The sequence below is a fragment of the Dioscorea cayenensis genome, chromosome 12 (assembly GCF_009730915.1).
Source record: "Dioscorea cayenensis subsp. rotundata cultivar TDr96_F1 chromosome 12, TDr96_F1_v2_PseudoChromosome.rev07_lg8_w22 25.fasta, whole genome shotgun sequence".
NCBI lineage: Eukaryota > Viridiplantae > Streptophyta > Magnoliopsida > Dioscoreales > Dioscoreaceae > Dioscorea > Dioscorea cayenensis.
The window spans coordinates 3693344-3709361 of NC_052482.1; the positions used below are offsets into that span (position 1 = coordinate 3693344).

Consider the following 16018-nt stretch of genomic DNA (forward strand, 5'->3'; position numbering starts at 1 on the left):
CCTTTCCTCTATAATAATTTTTAAGTATTTTATAAAATTATTATTATTATTATTATTATTTTATAAAATATTTAAATGAGTTGATATTAACAACCATGGATTAGTCCAATGATAATAACTTGTCTCTACTGTAAAGATACAAATATCTTATATAATGGTGCTAAATGCAAATAGACCCAGTGATCTTTGTCCTAAATGTTTGGTTTTAAATAAAAGCATTTGATTCTAATGATTTTTTTCTTTTTTAAAATAATTTTTTTGATTTTTTTATATTAAATATTTTCAGAAATACAAGAACTCCACTGCTTGTCCTGCCATCCTCTCTATGTTAGAGGGTGTAACTTTTCATTGGGGTTGGGGACAAATATTTTCTTTAGTTAAAATTTGTTAGAATTATGCAATAATCAGGCATATAAACAAATAATTTTTTATGTGAGATTATTTAATTCATCATCAAAATTATAATTTCCTGAATGAATATTACGAATTTTCAAAATACAATATTAAATGATTTTATTACATGTTAGTAAGCTATTTAAATACAGATAATCCCAATATTTAAATATCATCCTGCAGCTAAAATAAATATACTTTAAGGGCCTATTTGATGGACTAGATAGGATATAGACGGATATGATATAGAACTGGATAAGAGTAGAAAGGAATATGGGTATGATAATCTCATATCCTATTTTATGTATGATGTCCACCGGATAAGCCATTAGATAGCATTTTATTATTCTATTTTACGTTTGATGTGGACTTGATAATGACAAGATATGATATAAATTGTATGTAAATAAACAAAATTATTCTTTATAATATAGTTATATATATTTTTATAAAATAGATTTTTTTTTTGTTTTCCTTAATAATTTACTTATTGATAGATTTATTAGTTTCCATTACATTTTTTAAAAATAAATAACTAATAAATAATGTCCACAAATATATTGATTGTAATATCACCAACTTACAAAAATTATAATTCATACCTATTTCCTTGAAGAAAATCATACACAAAAGTCATCAATATAGCAAAATAAATACATTGCATCAAATCAATTTGAAAAAAAAAATCATCCGACTAAAAAACTAAAAATAAGAAGAGATTTAGATAAAAATAACCTATTCAAGTATGAGATCGACGGAAAAACCCTTCAACCACTTCAAATGCGAAAACCCCTACTTAAAATAGTAAAATTAGTGTCCTATTTAGTTGTTGACAAGCTTGTTTTCTCAAATATAGGGTTTAAAAGATTAAAAAAAGGGATACATTGAAGCCATAGGAGGAAAGAAACTAAATAATAGGGCAAAAAATAAATTTGATTTTTTATCATATCTTACTTGTCACGCCCCAATCCACAGGCTCACAGGACGAGACAACAGTCGCGACAACTCGAGGAGGGATACCCCATCACTCAACCCTCGAGTCACCGCAAAGCTGACGAATAAACTTGAAATCAACAATAATAAACACAAGGACAGAGTAGAGAAATATAAAGACTCGCAATGGAAGTAACAACAATAACAACAATAAGTATCAAAATAGAGTGATTCACAAACACGCAGGTAAGTAACCACAACAGAAGCAACTACATATACATAAGAGTTTAAGTAGGTATTCAAATACACAACCATGCAACAGAGTTTCCAACATACTAGTGGATCCAAGACTCATATAACATGTTCATGGTCAAACAAACATACATGAGAATCAGATGAGATTGAAAAATGAACACAGATGATGAAAGGATAACAAATGTCCAGCACGCCGCCACTCTACTGCACTACTACCTGCAACAGCTTGGGAAGAAGAATGACATGTGAGTAACCTAGGTCACTCAGTGAATGGGTTAGCACAAATATGCAAAAATATACCAAAATACACCATAAATTACAAGAATAATATTTTACTAATAATATAACTAGTTTAGAACATAAATACATATAACAGTAATCATAAATACAATATAACAAAGGATAGCATAAAGAAAACCTTTTTACCCCAACTATGGTTTTCACCAACAAATCCACGAAATACAAAGGCAGGTTTTACACTATAAAACTAGTTGAGCATCAAACCAAGCTTTTATAACAATGCACATATAGATCAGAACGGTTCAGTATATAAAATAAACTATATAATACGAGTTTGCAAATCCATAAAACATAATACTCGTCGTCAAATCAAATTTGTAGAAGACTACTCTCCTAAGGGTGCGTTAGGATTGCATAATAGGAATGTGAATGAAATGAATGGTAATGGTAATGGAAATAGGAATGAATGGTAATGGTAATGAAAACAGAAAATAGTGTTTGGTTGCAATAAAATTCATTGGGAATGGGACAAGTGGAAAGGGAAAATGTGATAAATTTACTATTTTGCCCCTTAATGCTAATAAATAATATATTCATATTATTTATGACAAATTTTTAATTTGTGAAATATTTCGTATATCTTATGTACTTAAACTATTATCAAATATTAATTAAATAATTCACTTCAATCATTAGTAATTTTAATAGTATAATTAGGTATTATAAATTTATATTTGGTGTATTATTTTTTTTAAAAAAAAAGTTGAAACTACTCCATTTTAAATAATTTAGAAATTATTATCCATTTTAATGATTATAATTAAATATTTACAAAATAGTTCATATATTATTATCCATTTTAATGATTATAATTAAAACTACTTCATTTTAAATAATATCTTTGTAACCCATTGACTAAATAAACAGAAAATACTATCTAAATTATGGGTTAAAGGTATGTAAAATTTAAAAGCCATATATTTGCATACCAAAAAAGATCTATATTGCAAAAATCTAACAAAAAGCAAATACATTAAGTATAATGTAACAAAAGATTAAAAAATACATTTCCTTCGAATAACTAAAACAAAAAACAAGTACACTTCCTTTGAAGCAACCAAACATTGTCCACACACATTCCCATGTTTTCAAAAAACATATAGTAATTTTTTTCTCTCTTCAATTTCTCAGCGATATGCTTCTTGACGAACAGCAAGTTCAGCATTACGAGCCGCAGTTTCAGCATTACGGACAGTAACTTCAACATTGCAGGTTGCAGTTTCAGCCATTGTTTGAAATCCTGGACCAATCATTTCAACAAAATGTTGAATATGTTCAAAATTTTCTCCATTGTCGGATCCTTATCATCAGTATTTCTTTTTTCACATGCAGATGTTTTGAGGCACTACTATCCGATGGCATATGTGGTGGAATGTCAGTATGTTCCTGCATGGGTATGAAAAACTCGTCATTAGCCATTTGAGAGAAGCCTTCATCAACCTCCAAATTGATACTATCACGCATATATTGGTTAGCATTATCGCCAATGTCACCACTTGCACTGCCATGTGCTCTATCTTTTGTAAAAACCTGAGTCAGCTCATTAAAAAAGAGAAAAGATCTGCCATAAAGCCCAACTGCTTCTTTGTGACTCTATATGGCATGAAAAACATAGTTAATAATAAATCAAGACATGTTTATATTACTGCATAACTATGAAATATTATTATTTCTACCTTGACATATTCATCGTATGTGCTTTTCTCGCACTCAATAGTACTGTCTTCATGGTTCAAAACAAAACCGCTGATGTGTAGTAAATCTTCAATAGCAGTAGTCTTGCTTCTAAGAAGTTTAACTCGCGACTCAATGTTCGGCATGGCTTTAAGAATGGTTTGAGGGATCTTTTCCTTTATCATCCTCTCCAATTGAAGAAGGTACCCATTTCGAAACCCATTTTTAGCTCACCACGCGGGATTAACTAATAACTTGACCAATGCCTCAATCAAGGCTTTATCTTCTTTGGAAGTCTAGAAACGCTTGTTTTGTCCCCTACCCCTTTGTTGTGAATCTAGCTCCATACTTAGGAGAACAAAATACAAATGTATAATAGACATACTAAGTAAGTGAATGTTATCATGGTAGACATAAATCAAATTACCAACAAAAAAAGACATAATTTGTTATAATTCATACACAAGTTAATGAACTAGAAACCTAGTTAATTGCCAAGTATTAAGCAAATTTCTAGCATGAAATATAAAAGATATGATTATAAACACAAAATTTACCAAATAAACAAACAACACAAAAGATTACATAACACTATTACATGAGCAATATAAAGGCAAACACTAGATAAGATGAATACATAACATGACAGCTCTCATTCTCAATTCAAGGACATAAATCAATTGGATTAATTCAATGCAAATTGTTAAACATGTATGTAGCCATATTAAGCCTAAATTGGTTCCACTCATCTATTGTTCAATAGTTGTAATATTAGTAGTATTCTCTTCTATATTTTCTTCTAAAGGTAGATTATCAACTTCATCCTCTGCAGGATCTTCTGCCATCTCCCTTCTAATAAAATTATGTAGCAAGCAACATGCATTTATAATGCGTCATTGAGTGATTATGTTATAAAAACTTGAGCTAGACAAAATTTTCCAGCAAGTTTTTAAAAGGCCAAATGCCCTCTCGATCACATTTCTTGCACTTGCATGCTTCATGTTAAAAAGCTCTTGAGGTGTAAGTGGTTGATGGCCATCCACCCAGGACTTAAATGATATCGTTGTCCTTGAAAGGTGCGAGAAACCCAGGACAATTTGCATAGCCCGCATCAACCAAGTAATAGAAACCTAATGGATGGACAAATATTTTTTTATTACTCGACTAGTTGTATGATCATTCTAATGCTATCAAAATACTCAAAGAATGGTTTAAAGAAGATTTTAGTTACCGTGCGGGACTCGTAATGCATTAGGTTTTGTTAAAACACCTCTAAGAACTCGACCATCATGTACTGAACCCTCTCATCCATCTCTCTTTGAATTGTGCCAATTCTATTATTACGTTGCCTCGCCAAACATAGGATGATCATAAATTTTAATATAAAAAAATACAACACATACACTACACAATTTAGTTGAAGTTCTTCAATCTCGTCCATATTTTTGTCGGTCATATCTAAAAATTTTAATGGCACATTAATATTGGCAAATGTATGATAGAAAAAAAAATACCCAAAATGATGTAAGAATTGTAGTATGAAAAACAAAAGGAAGATGATTGTTTAAATTAAAAAAGGGAATGGGACATGCAACATTTAATAATGAAAAGAAAACCAATTTTGTATGAGTTTTGGTTGGTTTTTATTTGCCGTGAGACTTAAGGCTTGAGGGAATAAAATCAAGTTCAAATTATTGATTCTTATCACATGATATCACTATTTTTCTAGATTTGGCACCAATAAAAGTAAACAAAATTTTGTGAATCTACAATAATTCCTCCATCATCATATAGGCTCACAATGAGGAAATTAAACTTGAAGTTTTGATATCATGTTATGTTGGATTTACTAGGACTTCATCATATAGGTTCAAAACAATAATATGTGATAGTTTTGATATCCATCATCATATATCACAATTTTGGCATTTTATAATGCAATTTTTATATAATATTTATGCAACAGAAGATATCATATTGTTAAATTTGATTTCTTTTCTTTTGCCTTGTGCTGACCATGAGATCTTAATTCTTTATTGTATGCTTATTTGGATTTTGTGTTTGACATTCTTATAATACTTGATTGAACTCCAAAGAATATGATTTAAAATTTTGAATTACATATATTTTTGGGAAAATTTCAAAAATAAACATTGTGGTTGTCGGGTTTTGCAAAAGAGGGACAAAAGAAAAATAAAATTTGATATACTACCTTGTGGTTTCTCTGCATGGCAAAAAGGGGAAAACCGTAACGACTGTTAGTTCTTGCTTACGTGGCAAGGGCAAAGTTGACATTTGACATATGAGTTGGCACCTCACCTTGGTTTTAATGTCATCCATCGTTCAGACAAGAAAATGTTCTCTTTGGGACTAGGGTTTTTCAAGCACCTCAATTGCTAGGTTTTTGGATCATTCGGGGGTTGCAACCCCATAGTGCCTATTCCCTTGCCCTTGTTTGTTTACCCTTCATTTCTCTTCCACCTTTGCTTGTTTCTTGTGTTGAAACCTAGCCTTAGATTATTTTCAAAGTAAAGATCCAACAACAAGAGGGAAACATAGCATGAAGATGGGAACTAAGGTGTAGAGTTATTTGATTTCCTCGATGGGTACTATTGTGTTGTTATTAATCAGAGCATGTAGGTGGAACAAGGTGGCAGGTGATTACAACAAATTTTGAAGAAATCTAGTTTTACTCTTCAGAAAGAAGAACCACTTCTTTGTCTAAACAAGGGTGCCAATCGAGGTAAGTGACCTACAACAATGAATGCGTGTTTAATTAGCACATTAATCATCCAAATTAATTAGCATAACACATTAAAACGCCAACTCATAGGAAAATATTTTTTTTATGTCAAATGTCGACTTTGCCCTTGCCACGTAAGCAAGAACTAACGGTCGTCACGGTTTTTCCCTTTTTGCCACGCAGAGAATCCACAAGGTAGTAAATCAAAATTCTTTTTTTTTGTCCCTTTTTTGCAAAATCCGACAACCACAAGGTTTATTTTTTGAAAATTTTCCTATATTTTTTTAATAAAATAACACATGTTTAACTAAATTAAAAACAAAAATAATTCGTTAAACTGATAATTTACTATACCAATAGCATGAGATGGAATAAATAAATAAATAAATAAATAATGTAATTTAAAGAATGTAATAAAACATTTAGATATATTTCAGTGACATGAACTAATGATGAGAAGGAACTCATGTTTACATAGCCTAAATATAATAGGAGCACTGGGAGATATGTCCTATTACAACAACTAAATTAGTACCCACATTTATCAATCCCTGTCTTTATATAGATAAAGCTATATGAATCTAAACATGAATAACTGATTTTATAAAGGTATTCAAGTGTAGTACATAAATTATAACTCTTTTCATTGTCTTCAAATAAGGATTAAGATACAGACACAGAAGCTCACTGATACAAAATTCGACATACAACATGATTTTTTTCATTTTCAATTTTCTTTCCGATACACAAATTACTAGGGATTTGAAGTCCTAGTAAATCCAACATAACATATATTTTTGTTTTAAATAATAAAAAAACTATCAAATATTGTTTTTATTGAGGGACATGATTGTAAAATAACTGAAAATCTGACTTTGAACATTGAGATTCATGATTCAAAATAATTAGAATATATATAAATTGAGCTATAAACTTATGCAACAAATCTAATTTGAAATAAATTTCAATAATATCTAGAGTATCTTTGCTAAGAATCATATTGAGCTACTCTTCAAGGTGACACATATTCTTGAACAATGGGATGTCATGGATAACACATCTTATAATCACAGGAACATCATTATAGATTACGAGAATGCTCATGCAAAATAATTAGGAAAACAAGCACAAACAATGATATTAAAATTTGAAATTTTACCAGACAAATTTTTTCCCAATAGAATGTTGAACCCACTTTAGTTTCAATCAACTTCTGCAAATAACACACAACATATTAACCATAAAGGAATTCATATAACCAACATCAAACTCTAAACATGATAATGGAATCCATCATAGTAGTACCTTTTGCACTAAGTATTTTTGCCCTTTCAATTATATGTCACTGGAAAAGCTCTCTGCTTTGTTGATCCTCAATATTATAAACTTTTATAGCCATAAGCATAACAAAGAGAAATGAAAATTTTTAGTTTCATGGGATCCGGTCAAAATAGAAGCAAATCTATATCATCTAAAAGAGAGGCATTGGACAATAAAATATCAGTATATGCAATAGGCTAACACTAAATTATAGATAACCTTAGATTTCTATATATATATATATATATATATATCCTATTTTGGTACAAAATAATATTTCCTACTAAATGACAAGAAAGTCCAATCTATATAAGCACTTATGCAACAACTGTATTAATTTTTGCCACCAACTTCCCGGATTAGTGTTTTTCACAGGGCATGTTTGGTTGCAAAATAAAAAAATATGGCATAATTTTATTATGTCGGAAGTGCAAATGATTATTACAGAAATTGTGCCATATTTTATTCTTACAGAATAAGTGTTTAGTTAATAAAATTTTAAAAAAATTACGGAGACTGGGCGATAGACTACCGGACTGCCGGTGGACTGGTGGCCTGTCGCCGGAGGTCGGCCGGACCACCGGTGGACCACCGGTGAACGGTCGTTGGAGGCCAACCGGTAGGCCACCGGACTGCTGGTGGACCGGTGGGCGGCCGTGAGAGGTCTACCAGACCATCTGTGGACAGCCGGTGTGTCATCGGAGGCCGGCCGGACCAGTGGCCGGTCGCCGGAGGCTGGTCGGATCGCTGGTGGGTAGTCGCCGGAGGCCGGCCGGACCGGTGGCGGGTCTCCGGTGGTTGGCCGGATCGTTGGTGGACCGATGGCTGGTGGCTGGATAAAAAACAAAAGAGACTTTTTGTAATGAGAAAATATTCCACTCTTTGTGGAATATTTTTTTATGCCATAATACCTATATTATGACATAATTTTATACTTTAAAATAAGTACTCAAACAGTCAATATGGCATAATTCTCAGAAAATGTTAAATTATGTCATATTGTATGGATTATGTCATAATTTCTTGCTATCCAAACAGTCCCTAAAAAACATTTTCATATGACTACCTGGATTTGTCACAAAAGTTCCCTTTCTTTGTGGAAAATTCAGGTGTTGTTATTCTTTTTCATATTGACCATTGAAAATTTTGTAATCACTTTACCTTTTCTCTACCTTTTACTGGTACGGTTTTGGTACCAATATTTATTTCTAATAATTAAGCATATCTTTGAAAGACATACACATACATGACACTTTTTTTCTCTTTTTGCATATATATATCCACACACAAAAAGCGGTTATGTTAATATACCCTTATGAAAACTATTTTTGCTTATATGTGTTTATAAACAATTTTTATTTACTTTGTAACTTTTCTTCTCCCCATCTATGTTGGTAGGATAAATAACAAATAAATAAATATCTAATATATGTGTGTGTGTGTGTATATATATTCATAAAATTTTTAAATTGACAAGTAATAAAAAGGTGTATATAAACAAATAAAATAATTTTCCTATGGATGTACTGTAGATTACGAGATTCATAGGGTTATTTTAGCACTTACGCAGTTTTACAGGGTATGCGAGCAATTTCAGAGAAGAGGAGCTTATTTTGCATTGTTGGTTTTCATAAGCACATATTCGGAGTTAAAATAAATCATTTAACAACAATGGCGCATGTTTAACAGCAATGTAATATGAATCTATGATTAGCAACAATGTGTGAATAGCCAACCTTGTTCCCACCAAAGTGTACAACAGAATCAAAGTTTTCTTGGGTTTATCTGTACAAAGAAAAGATAATCAATTGTTTGCATAATCATGCAAATTTACAAACATTATCACATAATGATGACCACAAGAGACAAAATCATTGATTAACAATTTTCTCAAATATAAAAAATGTTAGTTCCATTGGTGTGATTTGTGGGTTTAGAGGACACTCAAATACTCATACAAATCTCACACAAATCAAACAAACACACGAAATTGGTAACCCAGTTTAGCGTTAACTTACCTATGTCTGGGGGGCCAAGCCCAGAGATAAACAATCCACTAAAAGAGGTTAAAATACATAAGTACAAACACTTTATTATTCACACTCACAAAATAAAGATCACTACCCTCTGTAGATTGTCTAATGCCCACACTATCTTTAGCTCGCGTGTCACATACAATCTCAGAGTAAGGTATCTTATATAGATGCCTCAACGCCCCAAAAATAGCTCATACCTCTTTTAAAATCTCTGTCACTACTAACTTTAGAACCTTTCAAAATTAGCTGTTGCAACTCTTATTGTAACTCAACTTACAACATGACCCTGACTGCTGACTTAATTAAGTCCTGGTTCCATTGTTAAGGAACCTCAAGATCCATCAACCTCCTGGTCATGCTTAGTCTAAGTCAATACAGCCAGATCTTCGATCTCAACTACTGGCAACTAGCCTACCTCCTTAATTTCTCATCATGTAGTCCTTCGCAAGAAGCGCACGACTTTGTGCTTCTTTATAAAATTATCCAAACTTAATCTTCAATTCACCCAAGTTTGGCTTTCAAATCTTCCCAAGAATAGATCTTCAATCAATCTTGCCAATCATACGAACAATAGGTATCTCTTCAATTTGGCATGTCTTCAATCTCCAATCATACCATTGATAGGTATTTCTTCAATTAGCCTCCAATCCATAGTTAGTCTTCAATCAAATCACCTAAATATGATGCATGATGAGATTTTGCCTTCAAGTTTAAGCTTGCTTGATTCTCTTACCAAAAATAGCTCCACCAAGATTTTTAAAGATATTTGTCTCTAAGCCAAGGCTTCTTGTCACATCATCATGCTTTCCATGTCATCATTTATACCACATCACAATGGTTTTCATATCACCTTGACTAGGTATCAAATAATGCCAATTAAAATGCTTTTGCACTAACAAAAAAAAACAAAAATAGGAAAAAAAAATTCAAAAATAAGGAATGGCAAATAAACAAGAAAAAAGATGAGGACGATGAGAAAGCGATAAAAGAAGTTGAGTTTACATCAAAGATGAAGGAGATGAGAATGAACTCCATTTGTTTCTCTGAATCTTCAACAATGACCATCGTCGAAGGGTCCATCGGTGTTGTAGGGAGAATCTCCGATGGTGGCGGCGCCTTCTCTAAACGGCCTCTTGCGCTTTCTTCAAACCATCTTGATCGATAAGCAATTATGGAAAGGGGTAAATATGTCAAATCGCATCAATTCCTCCCCATTACCCTCAGATTTGGGGTAATGGAAATTAGCCTTTAATTCCGGAGGTCCAGATTTAATCCCCATTGCTAGACGTATCCAAATGGGTGTTATCATTAAAACTTGTGTTTATTCCCATTCCTGAGTAATCATTACCCTAATCCAAATGCACCCTAAAGAGTGACAGCTGGGTTTCGCCCCGTCACCACAAATTAAGATGACATCGCAACGCACCCAGCAAGTAGTGGTCTAGAAATCTCTCTAAACCTTCACCATGGCCGTGGCTAGGTTCAGAGCAATCAAGGTACTCATGCCCTTGATGTTGACACATCGGTTCACTATATGGTGACTCCCGCTCCTTGATAACCGTCCAATTAGGGTTATGTACCTCCTCCTGAATTGGTCGAACAAAGATCGCGCCACTTCAATATGCTGGCCGTGGAGACTGCCTAATGCAGTAGGATACCACCATACACACTAAATAATACAAGTATACTCCACATGGAGTCCAATAGCCAGCACAAAACTCAATAATCAAGAATCACTGTCATTTCCACAAGGAAATGATGAACATACAAGCATGTTCAAAGTTTTTAACACAAAATCAACTCACAACTTACAAATCAAGTATCAATCTAGAAATCCTTTCCGCTGAACAAAAATACTATTTTGCAAACATTAAACATAAATAAAATAACTTGTTTCAAGGCAATAAACATCTCGATTCAAATATAAAAACCCACAAAACCTTACTCAAGCAATATAATATATATATCAGTAATTTCCTAGTAGAATTATGCACAATGAATCTCACTCACAACTTTGATGATTTCGTTTCTCCGAATGCTAATCCTCTGTTAGTTCCTTGCCTCGAGCCAATACTTCATCTCTTTGCCAAAGCACAACAAAACACCAATAAGAATAAGCAAAATAAATCAAACAATGAAACCATAAATTTCTCTAACAAACAACCCTAAATCGATCCTACGGTTGGCTCAAAACTAGGTCTAAAAGTTACCAATGAATTCCTAAGGGTCTAAGCTTCACTCTATGCCAAAAAAGCCAAAGAAGCCAAAGAAACAACTAAAATTCACTGGTGCTACAATATTATTACAGTAACCAAGAATTGCTACAGTAAACCGGCCCTAATAACAAAGGTTTTCTCTCGATTTACATCATACAACTAAGAAATTTTTTTACAAACATTCACAAAAATGAATAACAAGGACAAGGGCTTCAATTTGAGCCTACAATCATCCACATTCAAGCTCTAAAATCTAGGATTTACAAAAAATTGAAAAAAATGATTAAATACAAGTATAATACGGAAATGAAAACTTAGATAAAGCTCTTAGGATACTCACGAGCGAGCGAGGAAGAAGTTTCTAGTTTGAGTCCACCGGAAAAAAGTTACCAGAAAAATTTTCAGGAAAAAGGTTGGTTCGGCCAAATAAGAGAAATGAAGAAGAAGAAGAAGAAAATGGAGAAAGAAATGAAAACTCGAGTTGCTACACTACCAGGCTGCTACAATAATGAGCTGAAAAATCTACAGTAATGGATTAATTTTAGCTACTGTATAGGTTGGTTATGACACTACTTGTTTCCATACTGACTCCCCATAGGATTAATTATCATGTGATAGATAGGATAAAATAAGACAATATGATAAAACTATCATATCCTATTGGCACACCAAACAAATGATAGTAGCAGCATATGATAGTCTATTCTATCCTATTTTTCTTATCCACCAAACAAGCCCTAAGTGTGTTCATTTAGAATTTCAAAAAAAAAAAAAGTTATTTTGATAGTTGTGCTGTCGGTGACAAGTTAGGAAGTGCTTTAAAGAATTTCCTATTTATTAACATTTTTTTAAACAAAAATAGCAGTAATAATAATAATAATAATAATAATAATAATAATTTATGTCCAGATAAATAACACTGATAAATAGATAATCATAAAATGCTCAGAAAAAAAGAAAAAGCCCGCCGAGGTAGCATGATTTATTTATAAGTTAAATAGAGGATCATAGACAGATGAGTGTTAAAAAGTAAAATTAATGACAAGATAGCAGCATGCATGCACATAGAAGTGCTACTTGCACTTAAAAAGTGCAGAAGGTTTGCAAGAGGCAATATTACAAGTTCATAACCAAAGACATGCTCAGAGAATTAATCAGAGCCAGCCTTGAACTTGATCGAAATGCTATTGACACAATGACGCTCATCAGTCGGAGTCTTGAAACCCTCACCCTTGAAAACATGACCCAAATGTCCACCACAAGCTGTGCAAGTAATTTCAATCCTCCTCCCGTCGGGATCAGGCTAACAATGTACGTCACAGAACAAAGACATTAGAATTTGAAGGATAATACCGAAGGGTAATCAAAAGAAAATAAACATACTGTTCGAGTGATCGCTCCGGGAAGACCTTCAAAGAATGCAGGCCAACCACAGCCGGAGTTGAACTTAGTGGTAGATTTGTACAAGGGTGTGCCACAACCTGCACATTCATAAATACCTTCCCCGAAGAACTTGTCATATTCACCCGTGCCTGGATACCTAAATGGAAAACAAATGGCAGCATGAGCATCAGATACATCTAGCAAAAAGCATGAAACATTTAGCATGGATACAGTTCCTGATCTTAAGATGATCACAAGAATCTCACAAGCATGCAAGTGATAGACACAGACTGATGATGACAAGTATCAAGGAAACCACAGTTTGGAGAAGAATGCTAACATAGATCACTAGTTTCTAATATCTGTAATCAATCATCTGAGGATTTATCCATTTCGCATATCAAATTCCACACGTAAAAATGAGTAAGTAGATAAAAAAATCATTATCAATTGAGTTGGTAAAAACTCGCATCCTTCATATACATTACTGATAGAATATCAGCATGACAAAAGAATACAAATATCATTCCTACAGTTACTTATCTACTTTCACCCTTAAATAATTCACGAAAAATATATTCCTGAGTGCTCTTTGTTCTCATTAAAATCCGGTTTTCAAGAAAACCAGATCAAGCTTACATACAAGTCCAACACGCACACACAAAATCATCAGATGGTGATATCCAAAAAAACAGCTAGAATTTCAAACAATGGCTTCTGTATAATTGAGGAGTAGAGCGCTAAACTGAAACGACAGTAAGATACTCAAATGACAACTGAAACACTTCTTCATACTTTAATAAACAAGGAAAAAATTAGAATTGCAGTTCATAAACATGTAAGACATGGTCTTCAAATAAAGGTTATTTTAAATAAACACAACCACCTTAAACCATAAAATTGATTCTCTTTCACAGGAACTTCCTAAACTTCACTCTGATTTGAAGAATAAGACATACAACAAAGAATTATAAAGAATTTAAGGTTAATCAGTCTAAATTACTAATTCATAAAGAACAATTAAAAACAAATCTCCAAACAAGTCCATCATTCACAAACACAGAATCCATCTATATAGGACAAGTTTCGATTGAGAGAAAATAATGAAAAATATGAAGAAAAATAGAAACTTTATCAACATTTTTTTTTTCTTTGCCTTAATTTGCCTATAAATCTTTATTCTTCCCATTCAACCAAAAAAAAAAGAACACAAATTACCCTCTTTTACTTCACTCCTTTTCCTCTACTTCTCCCCAAATCCCAATCCAAACACCCACAAACATAAAATCTATTTCAAGGAAAGCCCCAGCATTTGCTTGAATTGAAGCAAAATCATGGAAAACGGAAAAAGGACAACTTTATCAACAATTTTCTCCCATCCATCCAAAAGAAACAAAACAAAACAAAAACAAAAATGAAAACACAAGTCCTCCTTCCTCCACCCCTAGTCCTTTGCTTCTCCCTCCCATCCAAACCCACACACAAAAATTCACAATATCAACATCAAAGAGGAGAAATTAGGGGTATCTCACTCAGTGCCCTTCTGGCGAAGAATCCGAAACTGCTCCGTTGAGAGGATAGCCCTCCACTCCTCCTCCGACTTCTGAACGGATCCAGACGAAGCCATGGCAACGACAATCCTCCTGCCCGGAAGAGTGATTGGAGTTGATAAGGTTTTGAAACGGGACGGCAGGGGATTTATAGAGGAGATGCGGAGGGGTTGGTGACGAACTTGGACGAGAATCCGGGAAGGTGGGGATTGGGGAATTAGGGATTGGAGCAAGGAATTAGGGCAGGGATGAGGACGGGTAGCAGGATTTCTGAGCAGTAGTTGGCGGAACCTCATCCTCTCTAGTTCTTAAAAAATTGGATTTTTGAATTAGCTTCTTCAAAGTTCAAAGTGGGGTGGGTATGATAATTAGGGCACATTTGGATGAGATTTTTGGAAAAACCCAGGAAGTGCTTTTTTATAAATTATGCAGACAGAAATTTAAAACAAAAAAACTGCTTTTTTAAACTTTTATTTTCTGACAACTACACTTTTTTCTGAGTAAAAAGTTTAATATAAACACAAAATATAAAAACGCTTACTCTCTGAAAAACACTTTTTCCAGAAGCACTTCTATTAAATTTAAAAAAAGTGTTTTTTTGATAAGTCAATCCAAACAAGGCCTTAAGGGATGAGAAATGAGAAGTCGTACGAATTTTTTTTAAAATTAAAAATTTATAGTTGTGCCACAATTATATTTTCTTACTAAAATAAATTAAGTATTTTTTTAATATGCAGTTGTTTGGATTTATTTAAAAAAAAATGACAGAAACATTTAAGAGTGTTTTTTTTTTAATGAAAGTAACCAGCAACTGATGTATCTTTGATGATATATTAAAAATTACAACTGCATGATGATAAATTATTTTTGTTTTACAATCCTGACAGGGTAAATAATACAGTTTCATCCACGAAAGATTTAATGAATAATATGGATTATAATATTTCAATAATATTATATAATATGTATAATACCGTAATACGAGAGATTCAATCTTGCACCACTTATTTGTTAGTCAAAACAACAATGTTACCAAAACATTGGCTACTTAAACTATTAGCTTTAAAGCCATTTGCTGGCTATTATTTTTTTTTACGGCGGTTGTGCAAAGTTAAAAATTATGGCTTGGTTTGGTGAGATGTAGCACACCATTTCCTCTCTGTAAATAAAGAAGTGGGGGAGAAATAAAGTGGGACAAATATTATTGAGAGTTAA

The 16018-nt window shown here is 32.8% G+C and overlaps 1 protein-coding gene across 1 annotated transcript; it reads right to left on the reverse strand.

Annotated features, from left to right (window-relative positions):
- Positions 1–12822: 12822 nt before the first annotated feature.
- Positions 12823–15128, reverse strand: LOC120273030 (peptide methionine sulfoxide reductase B5-like). Its single transcript, XM_039279667.1, has 3 exons — positions 14786–15128; positions 13254–13410; positions 12823–13173 (listed from the first exon to the last, which is right to left on the reverse strand). Exons 1-3 carry the CDS (start codon positions 15097–15099, stop codon positions 13021–13023), a joined length of 624 nt encoding a protein of 207 aa, XP_039135601.1. The 5' UTR covers positions 15100–15128; the 3' UTR covers positions 12823–13020.
- Positions 15129–16018: the final 890 nt, after the last annotated feature.

Bases quoted from the DNA above. Each gene is read 5' to 3' on its own strand.
- LOC120273030 (XM_039279667.1), bottom strand. From the start codon at position 15,099: ATGAGGTTCCGCCAACTACTGCTCAGAAATCCTGCTACCCGTCCTCAT. The intron at 13,411-14,785 runs GTGAGATACCCC...TTTTCCATTTAG, and splicing joins CTTCGCCAGAAGGGCACTGA to GTATCCAGGCACGGGTGAAT. The intron at 13,174-13,253 runs GTATGTTTATTT...GTACATTGTTAG, and splicing joins CCGGAGCGATCACTCGAACA to CCTGATCCCGACGGGAGGAG.